Source organism: Zonotrichia leucophrys, chromosome 4A (assembly GCF_028769735.1).
Source record: "Zonotrichia leucophrys gambelii isolate GWCS_2022_RI chromosome 4A, RI_Zleu_2.0, whole genome shotgun sequence".
Lineage (NCBI taxonomy): Eukaryota > Metazoa > Chordata > Aves > Passeriformes > Passerellidae > Zonotrichia > Zonotrichia leucophrys.
Genome location: NC_088174.1, coordinates 862,993 through 882,635, shown reverse-complemented (window position 1 = coordinate 882,635; position 19,643 = coordinate 862,993). Strand labels below are relative to the sequence as shown.

General features: G+C 57.5%; 1 protein-coding gene across 1 annotated transcript; it reads right to left on the bottom strand.

Annotated features, from left to right (window-relative positions):
- Positions 1 to 13,493: 13,493 nt before the first annotated feature.
- On the bottom strand, positions 13,494 to 15,548 carry LOC135447700 (brain-specific homeobox/POU domain protein 3). The gene is made up of 2 exons (XM_064712791.1): positions 15,361 to 15,548; positions 13,494 to 14,879 (listed from the first exon to the last, which is right to left on the bottom strand). Exons 1-2 carry the CDS (start codon positions 15,478 to 15,480, stop codon positions 13,974 to 13,976), a joined length of 1,026 nt encoding a protein of 341 aa, XP_064568861.1. The 5' UTR covers positions 15,481 to 15,548; the 3' UTR covers positions 13,494 to 13,973.
- Between the last annotated feature and the right edge of the window lie 4,095 nt (positions 15,549 to 19,643).

Below are 19,643 nucleotides of genomic sequence, written 5' to 3'. Positions count from 1 at the left end.
CACCGACAGATCCATGCCTGGATCCACTGCCCAGTCTGGCTTTTGGAGAGACTCGAGGGATGGAGTTGAGACAGGAAGGCTGCAGCCTTTCCCTGTGTCCTTCCAAATCCTGTTTGGGTAAGGACAGTGCCTGCAGGGGAACTGGAATAGAATCATGGAATGATAGGATGGTTTGGGTTAGAAAGGACCTCAAACCCACTCAGTGCCACCCCTGCCATGGCAGGGACACCTCCCACTGTCCCAGGCTGCTCCAGCCCCAGATCCAGGGGCAGCCACATCTGCTCTGGGCACCTGTGCCAGGGCCTGCCCACCCTCACAAGGAATAATTTTCTTCTATCTTCCTATTCCTCACCTGACAGATGCATTTTCCCTCAGGCTACAGTGAAGAAAGGTTATTTGGGGAGTGCCAGCTGGGCTATGGAGCCTCCTGAACAGCAGCTGCCACTGGAATATCCCCCTGGATTAGTGGCTGCTGGCACCCAACAGGCTGGAACCTGTGCTGAGCTGCAGATCCCAGCTGGCTGCTGGAGCCCCCTGGCCACGGTGGGGACAGCAGTGTCCTTGTGCATGGCAGGGGATTGGCACCAGGGGGTCTTTGAGGACCCTTCCAACCCAAACCAGGCTGGGATTCTCTGATAGCAAAATGTGCAGCTCTCAGTTCTGGAGACAGCTCTTGAGAGCTCCTGTTACAGGTGGGGACTGGAAGAGTCTTGGGCCTGGTTTAGAGTGAGCCAAAGCCTCTGAAGTTCTCTGAAAATGCCCTGTGCAGGGAGAGAACATTCCCCACTGAGCTCCCAGCAGGAATAGCCCGGGATGTCACTGTCCTGCCCTGTGCCTGGGGGACACTGCCTGGCAGGGCTGGCATTGCTCCACCAGCGCCTCCGTTTCTAATGCCCCTTCTTGGAGCATCCCCAGCTCTTCTCCAGTGCCTTTCTCTGCCCACATGGATGTCAGAGACACGAAAAATGATCTTTGAGTGTCACCATGCCCTGCTGCCCCTTCTCAGGGCATCACAGAACAGCTGGGTTTGGAGGAACCTCAAAGACCACCAAGCCCAACCATTCCCCCAGCGCTGCCACCACTGACCCAGGTCCCCAAGAGCCAGGTGCACTGGCTTTGAGAGCCCTCCAGGAATGGTGATTCCCCATGCCGTTTGTCTCCTGGCTGCAGGGATGCCCTCCCTGCCCCACTGCCCCTTCAAACACACAATGAACTGTTTCATGTTCTCTGGGACCGTTCCCACTTTGACTTTGAAATTTATTTCCCACAAACATTTGTCCTCAAAATCCAATCTCTCTGACGGCTGAAGAAAGCAACATAAAAGAAGCAGGGCATTTATTCATAATTGAAAGGGAGAGTCCCTGGCTCTGCTGACCAGAGGTGCCAATTAGAGCCTGCTGGATGTGCATGGAGGCACCTCCTCCCCTCCCCAGCCCACCCCAGGCGGAGAGCAGCAGGTATTTGCTGTGCTGGGTCAAGGCTGGACCTCCAAGCAGGAATTCCATGGCTCCAGCTCCCCTGTCCTGCAGCCAGCCAGGCCCCAGAACATTTAGAAACTGAAAGGCTGGATGAAAGCATCAAACACCAAGACAGTTTGCAGGAATATCAACCAGACAAAAAAACAAAAACCAACCCTAAACCCCCAAAAACCCAATTGTACCGAAACCATTGCTGGGCACAGAAAGCTCCAGATTTTGTAGCTTCCAGACAAAGTCAGCAGCAACCGTCAGAATCTGTGTTTCAAGTCTGACCTTCTGCTTTTATCTATATTTTAAACCCCACACAAGGTATACAAGGCGAATGTTGCTGTTACAGTCAGAAAAGCCTAAATAATGGATGAAGAACAGAGGCTGCACAGGGAGGCGGGAGGGGGGGAAGAAAAAGAAAAGAGAGAAAAAGAAAAAAGGAGGAAGAGAAAAGCTGGAGGAAAAAGGAAAAGGCAAAAAAAAGGCAAGAGAGAAAGAAAGTCAAGAGCCTCTAAAATGAGAAGGGGCTGACACCTCTGAGCTGAGCCTGGAAGTGGGAATGGGATCCCTTCCATGGGTGGGGTGGGAACTGGTCAGGGGCTGCTGCTGGAGCAGTTGCAATTTGCTGCTCAGCCCAACTCAAAATCGAGCAGTTTCTGCTCTGCCTCTGCCCATGATCCCAGCTCCTCTCCCAGAGGGAAATATCCTCCAGGGAAGGGGCCAGGAGAGGTCTGGACTTGCATGTGGTGAGAGGAGGTGTTGGGCAGGGCTGTGCTGCCCTTGGAGCTGCCAAAATATTGCCAGGACTGGATCCCCTTCATTGGGGCACAGAGTGAGGATGAGATTCATCCATGGAAGGTGTCTGGATGGAAACACTTGCTGGATGCTTTCTTATTTCCATGAACATTTATCCTGGAGGCAGCACTGTGATTTTGCAGCAGGGCTGGGAGCACCAAGGGCAGGCACCATCCATTGCCAGGATGCCCCACAGCAGAGCTGAGAGCTCTGAAGGGCAGAGTTTCCACTGAGTTAAATATCTGGAGGGGCTTGCAGAGGCCTCCTCCTTGCCTGCCTCCATCCCTTCCTCCCAGCCCTGCAAGGAACTGGCTCCAGGCTGCAGGGCTTGAGAGCCCTAAGAAGCAGAATGAAGCCATCAAGGCTTGGCATGGAGGCAAACTGCATTTCATTCCCTGCAAGCTGCATTTCATTGCCTGCCAAGTGCCCAGTCACGGCAGCTCAGCTCCCTCCTGCTCGGCTCTGAGTGGGCTCCTGTGCTCCCCGTCCCTTCCAGGTGTGTTTGAACAGGAGTGCAAGGCTGTGCTGGCAGCAGGACACAGCTGCTGGGCAGATTCCCTCTCCTCCACACATCCACCTCTGGAGAGATGCCCAGAGCAGCTTTGCATTGGATCCTCTCTGCTGGTGACCCAGGAGCTGCCTGGCTCCAGCCCCATCCAGGAGGAGTGGGATGCACTGCAGGCTGTGCTCAGCCCCAACCCCTGGGTGTGACAGCGCCCAGGAAAGGGCAGGCAAGAGGCTTCCTTCCACCAGTCCCTTACAGGCTGACCTCCCCTCTCCCTCTACAACAGCCCCTGGGGCTCTCCCAGGGTGGTATCACTGCATCACTTTCATAAAATTTCATAAATACATGTAATTTCATAATTTCATTTCTTTCCTTTCATAATTTCATTTCTCTCCTTTCATAAAATCCCTCAACAATTTGGGTGAGAAGGGACCTTAAAGCCCATCTCATTCCAGCTAGAACTGGGGGACAGAGTGCCCCATTCTGGGGAATTTTCCTCTAAACCAAGTGGCTCCAAGTCCCATCCAGCCTGGCCTTGGACACCTCCAGGGATCCAGGGGCAGCCACAGATGCTCTGGGCACCTTGTGCAGGTCCTCAGCACCCCCACAGGGAAGAATTTTTTCCATATATCTAATCCTAAATCTAACCCTTCCTTATATCTACCCTCTGTCTGTTTAAAGCCTGAGGTTTCACCCTAGGATGCCCCTGGCCATGCTTCCAGGGTTGTTATTCCCAGAAACTTTGGTGTTTGGGTAGCTCAGCTGTGTCAGACACCTGTACCAGTCACAAATGGCACAGCAGAAGTGGGGAAGGTGGGCCTGGAGGCACAACTGTGGGGCAGGGACCCCAGCTCCATGGGCAAGTCCATCCCCACTCCCAGTCCATGGCCTGCGTCTCCTGCACGTGTTCCCTCCTCATCCCATGGTGTAGGGCCAAACATTTCCCAGTCAGCAGAAGGGGCAGGGAAACAGCAAGGTTGGCAAAAAATGTAGGAGTGAAAGTTGTTCTGGAAGGTCACTCATTAAAGGGGCATGGAGATGTTCCCTCACTCACGGGCACCACAGAGCCAGGTCACTGTGACCCCTCAGTGACAAATGCTGGCAGGATGGGAAGAGGCCAAAGGGGAGACTCAGGAAAGGCTCCAAAGGCAGTCCAGCTCTGTCAGTCAGCCCCTCTAACAAGGCTTCAAAAGGAATCCAGGGCATCCCAAGATCCCTGTGGGTTCCTGCAGCCATCCCAGGAAAATCCGTGTGGGAGAAGGGGGTCCTGCCTCACCAAGCAGGTCCAGTTCTTCTGAACAGCAAGAGAGGACACAAAGTGCTCTGTGATTGTAGCCCTGGGTCACCAGGACACCTCAGGAAGGTCCCAGCATCGAGGGGTGATGGAGCTGTGGGATGTGGGAGCTGTGAGAGCTGTGGGAGCTGTGGAAGTTGTGCTATGGAAGCTGTTGGAGCTGTGCCGTGGGAGCTGCCCCTCCACTCCTTCACCCAAGGCTTCACCCAAACATGGCATGTTTGCAGGGCTGTGAGACTGACCCGATGAAAGAGGTTTCTTTAGAGCTGGGTTGGATTTGATCATCTGAAAGGTTTTTTCCAACCTAAATGATTTCAAGAATGAGGAAGAAAAGAGTGACCTGGCCTGTTAACAGATGAATTCAGTGATCCTAGAGGTGTCCACCTGGACGATCCTGTGATTCCATGATCTGCACAGCCTCTCCTGGGCTCTCTGCAGGCTCAGGCGGACTCCACAGAAGCTGCTTTGAAGTCACAGAGTCACAGAATGGTTTGGGTGGGGAGGGAACTCAGAGCTCATCTTGCTCCAAGCCCCTGCTGCGGGCAGGGAAACTTCCACCAGCCCAAGTCTTCTTGGAAAACACTTCACTGGGAATTTTCCTGCTGGAAACACGAAGCTGAGCCGTTGGATTGATCTGCACACTGCTGTGGCTCCGATAATCGCAGGCCATGGCAGAGGCCACAGCACCTGAGCTCTGCTTGAACCTTCGCTCTCAGCGAGGCCCGAGGAGCAGCACCCTACAGAGGCAGCTTTCAGGTTCCCTTAATTTAACCAAAATATCCTGCAGCCCACTTAACAGCACATTATGAAATTTTCTCATGAATAATTAACTCTGAACTGCGATTGACATCATGAAGCATGTGGCTGGCTCGGGCAGTGCCTTCCAGCAGCCAGTGGCTCACAGGGGGATGCGCAGCCAGCACGGCAGAAATCAGCACTTCCCCAGCAAGAGCAGGGCCTGCTGCAGCTGCTGCTGGGCTGGCCAGGGCAGGGCAGGCAGCTGCTCCCCAGGGCTCCTCCAGACTGGGAGCACAGGATGGCCAAGCCTGAGAGTGGGGTGGGTTGGGAGGTCAGGGAGCTTTGGCCAGGGCTGGTACATCACAAGAAGTTCAGAGCTGTGTCTGAGGCCTCTGGGCTGCCAGCGGGGTCGATGTGATGGGGAAACAGCTCCTGGTGCAAGGAAAAGCTGTTTTTGTCAGCACTGCAGTCACTGACAGCTCCTGACAGCCCGTGCTGGAGGTCCCTGCCAGACCCGGATCACTCCCTGCTCCCAGGGACAGCACAGCCCTGGGCGCTGCATTCCCATGGCAGGCACGGACACCCCCAGAGGCCCCAATTTTGGCAGTGTCAGTTCTGCCTGCTGGGATTTTCTCAGCCTCCAGGTATCTGAGAACAAATCTTGACCCAGGGCTCAAAGTTTCCCAAGGGAAAGCTCCTCTTCAGGGGTCGGCCTCATGAACAGCCCGCCGGCTTTGCATCCCCCTCACAGGGCTGGGCTGCTCCAGGAGCCACAGGGAATCCCAGCACGGCCTCGCCAGCAGCCGGGCCACCAGCCCCTGGGGGACATGTCCCTGTCTGCCCACCTGCCTTCACACCCGAGGGGACACGGCCCCGGGGGAGCGAGCAGAGGGCTGCCCTCGCCATGAATTAGTCACGGCCAGAGAGGCGACCCCGTGTCCTGCTGGCGGTACCGCGCAGCTGTCGGCGGCCGGGAACAGTTGTGGAGCAGAAGATTCCCATGGTTTTGGCTGCAGAGTGAATCCAGAGCCGAGCCACCCCCCTCTCCTCAGCCCCCTCCTTAAACTGTGTGTTTTAATAAAGACATCCAGGCAGCGCGCTCGGAAAGCTCGCTTAGATCTGAACTAAAGAGCACAGCCAGGGTGGGAAAAAATCCATGCGAGAAGCCGGAGGAAGTCGGCATTGCATGTGCTGAACGAGGAGAGAGGGCACGGCGGCGGGAGAGAGCCGGGCACGGCGATGACAGCGCTCGGGGCACGGCGATGGCAGTGCCCCGGGCACGGCGATGGCAGCGCTCGGGGCACGGCGATGGCAGTGCCCCGGACACGGCGATGGCAGCGACCCGGGCAGCGCCATCCGGAGCCATTGCCCGTGGGGGATGCAGCGCTGGGGCGGCTCCGGGGGCGGCTCGGGGTTCCCGGGGGCGGTTCCTCTGCCCAGGGCTCTGTCCCGGTTCCTCTGCCCGGGACTCCATCCGGTTCCTCTGCCCGGAGTTCTGCCCTGTTCCTCTGCCCGGGGTTCGGTCCCGGTTCCTGTGCCCGGGCCCGCTCCCGGTTATTCTGCCCAAGGTTCCATCCGGTTCCTCTACCCGGCGCTCACTCCTGGTTCGTCTGCCCGGGATTTGGTCCCGGTCCTCTTCCCGGGGCTCTCTCTCCCAGTTCCTCTGCCCGGGGTTCTGTCCTGTTCCTCTGCCCAGGCCCCACTCCCGGTCCGTCTGTCTGGGGTTCTGTCCCGGTCCGTCTGTCTGGGGTTCTGTCCCGGTTCCTCTGCCCAGGGCTCACTCCCAGTTCCTCTGCCCAGGGTTCTGTCCTGTTCCTTTGCCCAGGGTTCTGTCCCGGTTCCTCTGCCCGAGCTGCTGCGCTGGGGGTGCTGTGGTAGCGCAGCAAGGCCCAGGCCCACCCTGCACCACTGCAGCTCGGCCTGCAGGGCCCCTCTGGAGCAGCCATGGCCCTTCCTGCAGCAAGGAACCCTACAGGACAGAGGCCCCCGTGCCAGGGCCGGGAGATAGGGAAGGAGGAAAGGAGCCGTGCCCAGCCTGGCACACACAGCCATGATCCCCCGTGGAATGAGCTGGTATATAGCCCGGGCACTGCAGGAACTGGGCTGGACCCGGTAAGGAGTGAGAGGGTCCTTGAGAAGCTGGGTGGAAGTAGGTATGAGGACAGACTGCCCAGACAGACAGACAGAACTGCCTGGGAAGGAGGGAGGAGGGAAGAGCAGGAGAGATGATAGAAGGGCTGGAGGGAGAAGGTGAACGGGGAAGGTACAAGAGGGAAGAGACTCACTCCTTGTGTGACTCCAGGTGAGGGAAGGGGCCTCCCAAAAATACTGACTGATTTGGGTGATGCCACGAGTGCAGCACTGCTGCCCTAACCCCCCACTGCCACCAGTGGCACCCTGACCCAGCCCAGACCCATTTCAGTGCCTGAAAGGAGATGAATTTGTCCTTCCTAATCTGAGGGTCTGGAATGCTGATCTCCTTGGACATGGTGCAAATATTGATAAACAATGGGAAAATTCTGCCCTGAAGATCTCTCTTGGCAATGTGAGTTTTTTCAAAGCCTGGATAGATCACAGATCCAGTGTGGTGGATACTCCCCTGTGCTGTTGCAAGGCCAGCAGATGTTTCCTCTGCTTTGCAGGAGAGGCAAACACGGCCCTGCTCCACCATTTATCCTGGAAGTGCATCCTGGAGCTGGGCAGGGATGAGGCAGTGCTCCCTGAGCTCGAGGTGCCCTGGAACACCTCTGGAACAGCTCCCTGTGACTGCCAGGCAGCAGCTGGGAAGTGGCAGTGGTGGAGCAGGATTCCAGACACACACACAGATTTTTCCTTGTGTGAACCCAAACCCTTCCCATGCCTGAGATAAATAAATCACAGTCCTTAGCTGATACTTTCGCATCATTCAGAGAGCTCCAATTTTCCTACAGCTGCTGGAGGTGCTGGTGAGGTGCTGCAGATGAAATGGAGATTTTACCTCTCATCCCTCTCTCTCCAGGATCCCAAAGTTCCTGGAATTGCCTGTGAGTTTCCCTGCTCTCGAATTTCCCCAAAGATAGATACAAAGCCAAATCCTACAGCACTTCCTTAGGGTTTATGGCCAAAAACGAGGGGTTGTCCCTGCAGGGCTCTGGGAGGGCTGATGGAGCAGGAGGCTGTTCCTGTAGGAGAAGGAAATAATATGGGGATGATATGATGGGGAGATAAAGGCCTCTGGAAAAGCACAAGATTAAATTTCTGGAAGTATTTCTTTAACACGAACCAAATTATTAAAAAACAACCAACCAAACAAAAGAAAACACAAAAACACCCCCACACACACACGCACACGAACAAACAAAAGCCCAAAGAAGTAAAAAAAACCCAGAAATTTGTAAATTCATTAGGATCTCTCACTCCCCACTGCCGCTGGCATGAGCAGGGAGCTCTGGTTTTGCACAGCCAAGGGTTGGAGCTGCTCCTGCCACAGGCAGCTGCACCTGACCTAGGGCTTGGTCCTTGTGAAGGGCAACAGATCCATTGGGGAAGGGGATAATGGCTGCTCCTTTTCCCCAGATTGTGGGATCATGGCATGGCTTAGCTTGGAAAAGCCGTCCAGCTGTTCCCTCAGCACTGCCAAGGCCACCCTGTCCCATGTCCCCAAGTGCCACATCCACACAACAGGGATGGCATCTCCGCCACCACCATGGGCAGCTGTTCCAGGGCTGCACAGCCCTTTCCATGAAGAAATTTCCCCAAAATCCCACCTAACCCTCCCCTGAGGCCGTTTCCTCTTGCTCTGCCCTGCAGCCAGCTGTCAAGCATGTCCCATGGCATGCTCTGCTCCATTTCCCAAACTCTTTCCCAAGCCTTTTTCCTGAGTTCCCCTCACCCTGGCTGTCCTGCTCAGTAAAATCTAATGATGGTTTTACTCCTTTTTTCCCTGTAGTGGAACAGAGCCTACCCCCAGCATCTTTAAAAATACATCTGCTCTGCACTGCACTAAAACACATGGAATAATAGAAGAAAGTCTGGAGTGGGCGCAGCCTGGACCTGCCCAGCTTTCAAAGGCAGGGATCCTTTAAAGAACACGGAGCCTTCTCTCTGCTCCTGACCCAAAGATGGGACGTGCCAGTAATACCTGAGCAGGGATCCTTGCATCCCGTCCCTCGGCCTGGATCCCTCTGGGATGAGGCAGTGCCTGCTGCTGTCCCTGCTGCTGCTGCAGCCTCCCCACACCTCTGAGAGCTCTCTGTGAGCACCCTGGATGGACAGATGGGACCCACTGATGGTCCCCCCACAGGCTGGGTGGTCTGCCCTTGTCCCCAGTGGGGAAATCACCCCTTGAGTGTGGGATGCAGCAGCACACAGGGGTTGGGGTGGCGCCAGTCGCTGTCTGGGGAGCACCGAGGGGCCCTGTGCCTGTGGGACCAGGTGGGGTAAAGGGGACCTAGAGCAGCTTTACAGCCTCAAGGATGCACCATCGTAAAGGATAAAGGAGGGGCAGGGCTTCTCCAGGGCTTTCTTCAAACACATCTGCATTTATTCACACATACTCCACCTCAGCAGGGCCTGGATAGCTTTAAACACATCCCTGCACACTTTGGTGGTGGTGGCACGGCCACACTGGCCTGGACCATGTCTCTGTCACATCTCAGCACAACGGGTTTAGATGCCCAAACTCTTGGAGGGTCTTGGCTTTTAGAGCAGGAAGAAGTAACAGAAAAGAGCGAGACATGGAGGGAAACAGCTTGGAGCAGGGACAGGATTGCAAGAGAGGTCCTGCCTACAGCACCAGTGGCCAGGAGAGCTCCAGAAACTGGTGTCTGACAGCTCCAGCAGCCCAGAACTGGTGACAGCTTTCCTTGGGAAGCCTTTGCAGCACCAGGGGTGGGACTCAGCTGTGACATCCCCATTTATTGGTGTCTCCACCTGAGCTGCCCATTCAGAACCCTTACAGGCTGGAAGGTGGTGAACGTGCCTCTAAGCCCTGGAGTGAGATCAGAGTTGATATCAGAGCTGAACTGCAACAGAGGCTCCTTGGTCCCTCTCCAGTGCCCCTCACTGGAGCCCAGAGGCCTCCAGTCCTCCGTGCATCCCTGCTCTGAAGGCTCCCAAAGCATCTTCATCCAATCTCTGGTGAATTGCTGATGTCAGTATTTTTGAGTTCTCAGGGTGCCCCTGGGGAAGGGGTAGGGCCTGGCCCACCCCCTCAATCCCACCAGCCTGGAGGTAGATGAGAACTCAAGTCCTCAAAGGTGGCTGAAGCTGAGCTCCTCCTAAAGCTCTGGGCCAGCTCAGGGCTGGACTAGCAAGTGCCTGTAAAGGAGGAACTGCTGCTGAAGCAAAAGAGCTGAAACATCTCAAACCTTGCTCATGCATCAAACCTCAGATGAAAAGCCAGGGTGAGAGTGGAGTGTCCATTCCAATCAATATTCCTTTCCTTTAATGCTCTTTTGGGTCCAGTGTCAGGCTCAGGGGTGCCCCAGGAGCAGGGAGTGCCCGTGGCACCCCTGTGTGTGTCTGCTTTCCTTCCCTCACCTCACCCTGTGCCAGGTGCTCTGCAGAGAGCCTGGATTTGGATTTGGAGGGATTTGGGTCCTTTTGGGCACCCAGCTGGGGCCCCGATGCAGGAGGAGAGACCCTCAGGAGAACAGGAGCTGCACACAGCACCTGAGACCCCAGACCAGGGCTGGGAGCTGCTCCCAGGTGTGTCCAGAGCTGCAGGAAGGAGCAGCAGCTTCTTGCTGAGCTGTGCCAGGAGCGGCTGTGCAGGAGCAGGGCTGGGGGAAGCGCAGGGGGCCCCTCTCCGCCTCCTGCCAGGCTTTTCCCTGAGGATCCTGGGGGCTCACGCTGGCCTGGGCGCAGTGGGACCTGCTGGAGCAGGAGCAGGAACAGGAGCAGGAGCAGGAGCAGGAGCAGGAACAGGAACAGGAACAGGAGCAGGAGCAGGAGCAGGGCAGGAGGAGCAGAAAAACGAGCAGGAGCAAGGATAGGAATAGGAGTAGCAGTAGGAGCAGGGGGAGGAACAGGAACCGAGGTAGGAACAGGAGCAGAAACAGGAAAAGGAGCTCGAGCAGGGACAGGAGCTGAAGCAGGGACAATAGCAGGACAAAGCCAAGGAGGAGCAGGGACAGGAGCTGAAGCAGGGACAGGGGCTGGAGCAGGGACAGGAGCTGGAGAAGGGGTAAGGCAGGACCAAGCCAAGGAGGAGCAGGCACAGGAGCTGGAGCAGGCACAGGAGCTGAAGAAGGGGTAAAGCAGGACCAAGCCAAGGAGCAGCAGCGGCAGCAGGAGCAGCGGCAGCAGCATCAATCCCCGGGCCGGCTGCTGGCCGGGCCCGGCTGTGATGAGCTCTCCAGGCCTCAGCCCCGCTCCCGCTGTCTCTGCCCGCCCCTCCCGGCCTCCAGCCGCTGCTCCTGGCCCAGAGCCGCCCATCCTTCGCTGGGATCTCGCCTTACCTGGCGGCCGCGGGGGCCGGGGGGTCCCGGGCGGCCCCGCTCCGGCTCCGGGCGCTGCGCTTTGCGTTTGTGCCTGGGAAATACCCGGCCGGCGTTTTATCGGCGCGGTTGATAAATATTGCATCGGCCCTGAACTTGGCGGAGCGGGGGCACCGCGGCACCGGCCCCGGCACCGGGCACGGGCCGGGAGGGGCGGGGGAGCCTCGGCAGCGGCTCCGGGGCTGCGGGGGGAGCCGCGGCAAGGGGGGGCCGGGGCCCCGCTAATGCTGCGCGGAGCCGGGCCGGGCCCCCCCGGGCAGCACTCAGCAACCCGCCTCATTAAAGTTTCATCGGCAGCGCTCGGCCAAGGTCTATTTATGAAAATGCGCTTTTCGCTGCTTGGAGAAAACAGGGACGGAGCGCAAGAACAAAGGGATGGGCTTTGGGAAGCGGCCGGGAATAAAGAGGGATGTGCGGGACGGAGTGCGGGAATGCCGGGGTGCGGGCAGGGCAGGGCGGGCAGGGCTGTGCCAGCCACCGCCGAGCTGGCCCCGCTCTCCCAGGGGCAGCAACTCCTCCGACAGTAATTTCAGGGGCCGCACAATTTCCCCTCTTTTCTTCCTTTCTTCTTTTTTTTTTTTTTTTTGTTTTTTGTGAGTTTTGGGGGGTTTTGTTTATTTGTTTATTTGCTTTTTGTTTGTTTTCCTTACTTCTTTGTGGAGTTTGAGGGTTTTGTTTGTTTGTAATTTTGTTTGGTTTATGGTTTTTGTTTGCTAGTTTGGTTTTGGTTTTATTTAATTTCACTTCATTTCATTAGTTCACTTTCATTCATTTTACTTCGTTTTATTTTATTTCACTTTATCGTATTTCATTTCATTTCATTTCCCTTTATTTCATTTCATTTTACTTAATTTTTTCTTGTTCTACTTCGCTTTTCCCCTCTAAAAGCCGCAGGGTCCCGGCTGTCGGGCTTCAACACCACGACGCGTGGTTTGATTATTTTTCTCCCCCGAATAAGTTAAAAACCAAACCAAACCAAAACAACAACAAAAAAACCACCCACAAACAAAACCCCAAGCAAACAAAAAAACCCTAAAACAAAAACACCCCAAACAAAGAAAACCAACAAAAATCGCTTGGTTTTAGCCCTTTTCCCCCGTGTCAGCAGGGACACCCCGGTCCCACCTGCCAGGAGTTTGGGGAGCGGAGCCGGGAGAGGGCGAATGTCCCTTTTGGAGCCGGGGGGTGACAGGAGCACTTGGGGGTGACAGGAGCACCTGGGGGTGACAGGGACACTCGGGGGTGTCCCCCCACGGGCTGCGGGCTCAGGGGCAGCTCCCGGTACTGCGGGCGGCGCCGCATCGACCCCCGGGCTGCGGGAGCGACCCCCGGGCGGGGAAGGGCCAAACCCGCCGCGATGTCCGGAGAGGAGCCCGGACCCCCCGGTTCTGCCCCCCCGGCCCGTTCTGCCCGTGCCCATCCCCGCGGGCACCGGGAGTCCCGCGGGAGGAGCCCCGGGCTCGCCGGAGCCGCAGTAAGCGCAGGAAGGAGGCAGGAGGGTGAGGTAAAACGTGCATGATTTATTTGAAATGCTGCAGCGTACACAGACACCAAAATTTCATTCAGCACACACACAGCGGAACGAAATCTCCTTTAATTCATAAAATAAAATTAAAAATTAAAGAAAAAAAAAAAGAAAACAAAAGGAGGCAATTTTCTCTGTTAAATATGCAAAGGAAAGGGGGGAAAATAAGAGTTTTCTTGCCTTCGAAAGTGCAGAGTTCCCTACGCGCAGAGGCAGCCGCGCCGAGGCCGGGCCGGCTCCGTCCCCGCTGCCTCGGGCCGCTCCCGCCGCTCCGCTGAGCCCCAAGGACGTGATTGTCGAAGCTTAGGATTTTATACAGTGAAAACCATACAGAAATCGAACGGTTGGAGTGAAACCAACGCAAAATAAATCTCCATTTCCCCGAACAAACCGCGACTCCAGGGACCGGCCAATTTTTTTTTTCTTTTTTAATATTTTCTCCTTTTTTTAAATCCTTTTAATTTTTTTTTTTCAATTTAGCCGATGAGGTAGAAACAGAAATGGTACTGCAAAAACGCGATGGGTTTGCGGGGGGCAGGGGAAAGAACAAAACCATGCAGGTGCGTGTGTGTGCGTGGGTGTGCGGGGACCCTGGCAGCGGGGAGCACCCCGGCTTTACAGCTGGCTTCCAGCTCGCTTCCTTTCTCATTTCTTTGCCTTGTTTTATTTTTTTTTTAATTTTTTTTTTTTTAAGAAGAAGAGGAGCGGACACAGAGGAGTGAGCGGCGCCACGGCCCCCCGGCCGGGAGGGGCTGTGACAAAGCCCCACCGGGCTCTCGCTGCTGCTGCTGCCCCGACTCCGGGCACCCCCAAACTTCCCCCTTGGCCTTTTCGTTTTGTCTTTTTCCTTTTTCTCCATCTTTTTTTTTTCTTTTTCTCCAGTTTTATCTACAAAAGCAGTCTGTACCAGTCAGAACAGCGGGGCCACTTTGCCCAGGGGCGAGGAGCAGGCACCAAACTGTTCACTTTGCTTTGGGCGCGTTTCCCTTTATTTTAAAGTTTTTTTTTCCTTTTTTTTTTTTTTTTTGTTTGTTTGTTTGCTTTTTTCCCAATTTTTAACCAAAAAAAAAAAAAAAAAAGAATAGCCGACAACCCCAAGCCCTGTTTGGAAGGGCCAGGGAGCGGTCGGGAGGGCAGCACCCCCCGCTCCGCTGCCTCCCGAGCCCCTTCCTCAGTAGGTGGCAGAAAATTTCATCCTTTTCTGCTTCTGTCTCTGATTGCAAAACCAGACCCGCACCACGTTTTTCTTCAAGTCTAACTTCTCGGCGATGGCGGCGATTTTCTCGGAGGAGGGCCGGGGCTGCACGGCGAAATAGGCCTCGAGCGAGCGCTTCTCGGGGGCGGCGATGGAGGTGCGCTTGCGCTTCTTGTCCCCCCCCGTGTAGATCTCGGGTTTGGTCATTTTCTCCCGCTGCGCCCTCTCCGCCTCCTCCAGCCACGCTTCCAGGATGGGCTTGAGGGCCACCATGTTGTTGTGGGACAAGGTGAGCGACTCGAACCTGCAGATGGTGCTTTGGCTGAGGCAGCCCACCCCCGGGATCTTCAGGTTGGCCAGCGCGGAGCCCACGTCCGCCTGGGTGACCCCCAGCTTGATCCTGCGCTGCTTGAAGCGCTCGGCGAAGGACTCGAGCTCCCGCGGGTCCGTCTCGGTCTCGGGGCCGGAGATGACGGCGTGGGACGCGAGGCCGTGGGGGTGTGACATGTTCATGGGCTGCGGGTGGTGGGCCATGTGGTTGATGGCCGACATGTGGGAGTGCGGGTGCGAAGGCGTGGAGCCCACGTCGGGGCCCGGCACCCCTCCGAGCGGCAGGGCGGAGTTGAGGTGCTCCAGCAGCTCCCCGTCCAGGCCCTGCGAGGGCTGGTGGTGGTGGTGGTGCGGGTGGTGCGTGGTCAGCACGGACGGGTGGTGCAGGTGCACGGAGGACGAGGTAGGAGTGCAGGACACGCTGCTCATGGTGTGGTAGGTGGCGTCCGGCTTGAAGGGGTGCGTTTTCTGCGACACGATATCCACGGCGGCCAGAGCCTCGGCGCCCCGCAGCAGCGTCTCGTCAAAGCCCGCAAAGATGTTCCCCTGGATCTGCGCGGAGGGGAAAAGGGGAGCGAAAACAAACGCAGAGAGCGGGAGAGGATTAACGGGGAGCGGCGTGACCGAGATCCCGCTCTGCCCTGCCGGGGACCGGTAACGCGAACCGAGCGCTGCCCGAGCCCCAGATAAACGCACCGCGGTGCCGGACGCCGAGCGCTCTGCTCTCCCTCCGAGCCGGGCACCCGCTCTGCCCTCCGGGGCGAGCTCCCCAAAGAGAGACAGCGGCAGGGCCGGAGCCGTCGGGGGTCCCGCAGCCCGCGCTGCTCCAGCGCCCGCACGGAGCGGGACGGGACGGGACGGGACGGCCGGAGCTCCCCGAGCCCCCCAACCCCAGAGCCCCGGGAACAGCCCCCGCCCGCCGGGCCCGGGGGAGGCAGGACGGGAAGGACGGACCCCCGAACCCCAGCCCCAAAGGGAAAGCAGAGTAAGTTGACAGCGGGCACGGAAGGTGCCGAAAGCCCTGCTGGCTTACCTGGGGGGCGGGCAGGCAGGCTCTGCGGATGGCTTCGGAGCTGGTGTGCAGGTGCGGGTACTTGGGCTCGTGCAGGATGGGGTGCATGCTGAACGCCTGCTTGCTGTTCATGGACATCATGGTGGGAGCGGAGCGGGGCCGGCCGGGGCAGGGCAGGGCAGGGCAGGGCAGGGCGCTCCGGGCACCCGGCTCGGGGGCGCGGTATTGTCTGGCTCCGCCGCCCGGCATCAATGGCATTATAGCCCGGCCCCCCCGCCCCCCGCCCACCGGGAGGGGCCGGGGAGGTCCCTCCCAGCGCCCGCCCCCGGGCACTGAGCTCACCCCCCTCAAAGCGGGGCTCCGCGCCCTCCGCCCGTGCTGCTCCCTCCCCCGATCCGGGTGTAACCCCCCCAAACCAGAGCTCCCCACCTGTCGGTGAGCCCCCCCCAAACCCGGCTCAGCCCCCATCCCCGCCCCTCCCCGGCTCTGCTCACTCCGCAGGTGCGCCCCTGTCCCTGTCACCCCCCGTCTGCTCGGGGGGCATCGCCTCCTGTCCAGCCCTGCCCGCCCGGGGGGATCCGGGGAGCAGAACAGCCCGGAACCCGCGGCTGAATAGGAGCCGTTCCCCTTCTCCCTTTGAAGGCAAGAACTTTGGGTCAAAAATCATAACAACAAAGAAATCAAGAAAAGTTTCACCAACTTTCTTTTTCCCTGCTTCAGTGAATCTCCCTGGCTCATTCCCCAAATCCTCCCGCGCAGAGTAGCAGCCTGTCTGTGCAGCCTCTCCATCCTCCCGCTCATCGCTGCCCCTGCACTCACCCATCCATGCCAATTTCCCCACAGCCCGCGGTGTTTCCTTCCCCCTGTCCCTCCCTGCCACCAAGGCCAGCTCCTACCACCACTGGAGTTTGGTTGCTCTGCTGGATCAGGGGGCGTTGCAGCCCCCCCAGAAGCTGTCAAAGGTGCATGAGGGGTGTGACAGCCCCAGCAGCCCAGAGCAGGGGCTGCAGAGGAGGAATCCCAGTGCCTGGGGTGGTGGGGGACAGGACAGTCCCACGCTCAGAGCAAACTTCTCCAGGGAGCCAGGTGTGCTTCTGCAGCCCCAAAACCCACCTTGATGGCTTTGGTGCATGGAGCAGCAGAGTCAGGGACAGGATCTGTTTCCTGCTCCCTTTGCCACTCCTCTCCACAGAGCCTGAGCACATCCTCAGTCCCTTCTCCTGGGGATCCTGCCAGGTGCCTTGGCACAGACATGGTCAGCGAGGGTCACAGGGAAAGGAAAATCCTGAGCTGACCCCATGACCTGATCCCCACCTTACCTTGAGAGGCTGAACCGTCCCCAAAAACATCACAGAGTGGGGTGGGCTGGGAGGCACCTGACAGATCATCCAGTGCCAGCCCCCTGCCGTGGGCAGGGACACGAGGGAACCACCAGAGAGATTTCCTTGCTGATGGACCTGCCCAGGGGAAGGTCAGATCCTGTGACAGGAGACCGCAAGGCACAATCACTGTGTCTGACAATGCCCAGACTCGGGCACAGCCACCAATCCCACCATGGAAGTCCCCAAATCCAGCCCCGTGCAGCTCATGCAGAGGGTGGGGGAGAGCCCCCAGGGCTGAATCCCGGCTCCAGAGAAATCCTCCTGGGGAAAACCTGCACCAGCACCAGGGTGCTGCCAGGGAGGCCCTGTCACCTGTCCCTGGTGGCCTGAGGCACTGCCAGCCCTTCCTGAGCTCTGGAGGACAGCAGGCCCTGCAGGATGCTCCAGCTCTCCAGGGGCAGCAGCTCAGGAGCCTCTTCCCTGCTCCTGCTGCCAGCCCAGCTCTGAGCCAGGCCTCCCCTCTGCTCCTGGAGAGCTGCAGCATCAGCTGGTGGCCAGGGGAGTCACGAGGCTGGAAAGCTCCACTGAGCTCCAGGAGAATTCCTCAGGAGGGGAATTGTCCCTTCCAGGTGCTCTTTGGTGGGATCTCCCTCCAGCTGGGTTTGTGAATTCTCTCACGACTCTGGGAGCTTTTGTCTCAGGATATTCCACAGTTCCTTTTGCTGGGCTCTTCTTGGTGGCCCTATACCCCACATTTCCTCACTTTCTGCACTTCAGCAGCTCAGAGAAGGTTGGACAGAGCAGTTCAGCTCCTGGATTTCACTCTCCCCAAGGAAGCAAACCTGTGCCAAGCTGCATTTCACTGCTGCTCATGTAGGAAAATTGGATCAGTTGAAGTAAACAGCATTCCCTCCTTCCCATGCCTCTGTGTGCCAGCAGACCTTTCCAAACCACTGAGCCTTTGCTCTTTTCCTGTGGCAGCCCTGAGCATCCTGCCCTGAATTTTGTCCTGACAATGAAGGTTTTGAGCAAGGGACACACAGGGAGGATCCCTGAATGCATCTCTGGGCACCCTAAAACCCTGGGACAGCACAGGGACATCAGGAATCCCCTCCCAGCCCCATTCCATGGATGAGCTCACCTCCCACCACCTCCTACACTGTGAATCTGTGGGCTGCTCCCAGAGGGGAGGAGAGCAGCGCCTCCATATCAAATCTCTGGGTTGAGCTGGGATTTATCAGGCTCCTCCTGGGCAGGGGAAAACAAGGAAAACCCTCTTGTCTTTGTGCAGAGATGTGGAAACACCATACGAGGAGAGGTTTCTGCAGCAGTGACCATCACAAACATCTCAAGCACTTCCACAGTTGTTCCTTTAGCCCTGGGGAGCTGAGTGTTGGCGCTTCCATGGAGTGAGATGAACTTCCAGGGAGTGCTAGTGCTCTGCTCTGGCTTTCTGGGCTAAGATGGGACAGCTCTGCAATGCTCCTTGCAGCCTTTTAACTTCTCTTCCAGCTTTCCTCCCTAACTGATCCAAAAACTGGAATAGTCCAGACCCACCTCTCCCACCCATCCCTATCAGCAACCCCTGTGAAGCAGGAAATGCTTTCCTGGAATCAGAATTAGAGGAAAGTCAGGATCCTTCCTATTAAAACAAGTAAAAGCACTGAACAAAGATCCTCAAGATCTGAGTCTTTGGAAAACAAATTCCTTCCAGGGTGATTCCAGCTTCCAGGCTAAGAGCTGGTACCCCAACCTGGTCAGTGGCTTTGGGGACCCTTTCTGAAATAAATCCCTGTGCAGAAATGAAGATCCAGGAGTCTCCTCACATTGTGTGCTGTGGTTCTGTGCCATGGAACGGCAAATGAGCCAACAGGGCAAGAATATTTTGGGGTTCATGACCCCTAGAGCCAGTGCCCAGGGCTTCTGGCTTCTCATTCCCACTGGAAAAACAATCCTGGACACACTCTCAGCGAGGTCGGGGCTCGAGGAGCTCCGGCTCCGTTGCCTTTTGAGGATGCCCCACAATCTCCCGGCCTGGCTCCGTGCCCGCAGCAGCTCCGCCTGCTCCCGCTGCTCTCCATCCCATCCCATCCCAGCCCATCCCAGCCCTGCCATGTGCCTCGCCGCCTCAGGCGCTTGCCTGCAGACTCCAGCTGTTTTTATTACCTAAGTGGGTTTGATTGCTCCTTCATTTGTGCCTGAGCGAGAGCCCTTGGCACCCTCGTGGGCTTTAATGGGGTCTGCGTGTTCTCGCTCCCAATTAAACCCACGGGCGGCGATTAGCAGCTTCCAGGAGAGGAGCAGGGGGGACGCGGCTTTCCAGGGCTCCGGGAGAGCATCCTGCCGAAGGGACACGCTTGGAGCACCCCGGGCAGACAGCTGGGCTGCCTGGAAATGGCTCTGCCCCCGGTGACCGCCGCCACTCTGTGCTCGCCGGGGGAGGCTCGGCTCAGCCGTGCCAGCCTGGCACAGACTCATTTCCAGCACTGGGGGACAGTGCTGGTGGTGCCCAGGGCAGGTGTCACCCCAGACATTAAGGACAGCTCCACACCTGCCCTGGCTGCCGGGGCTGCTCCTGGAAAACCTCAGGTGGGGTGATACAGAGATCAGGGCATGGACAACCTTGCCTCACTCGGTCCTTCCCTCTCTTTTCCTTGTGCTCCTGGCCAGGGCCTGAGCAGGTGGAAGAAGCCAAAACCAGTGAATTTCTGGTGCACTTGGAATTTTCAGCCCCGAGTTCTGAGTCCAGGAGCCATCCCAGCCCCTGGAGCTGCACTCCCTGGTAGCTGTCCCAGGCAGACGCTCCGATGGGCACATCACATCCCCCACCACCCACAGCCTCTGTGGGAACCCCAGGGAGGAGCCATCCGTCAAAATTAGGATGTTGGGGGATTCAATGCTTCAATCTCATTGGAATTGGTGTTTTCTGATGAAAATTGGTTCTGTCAGGAAATGGGTAAGTGGCACTACCTGCCAGAGGCT

Excerpts from the sequence above, each read along its gene's own strand:
- LOC135447700 (XM_064712791.1), bottom strand. The coding sequence starts at position 15,480 with ATGATGTCCATGAACAGCAAGCAGGCGTTCAGCATGCACCCCATCCTG. Across the intron at positions 14,880-15,360 it reads CCTGCCTGCCCGCCCCCCAG|ATCCAGGGGAACATCTTTGC; the intron begins GTAAGCCAGCAG and ends CCCTCCGCGCAG.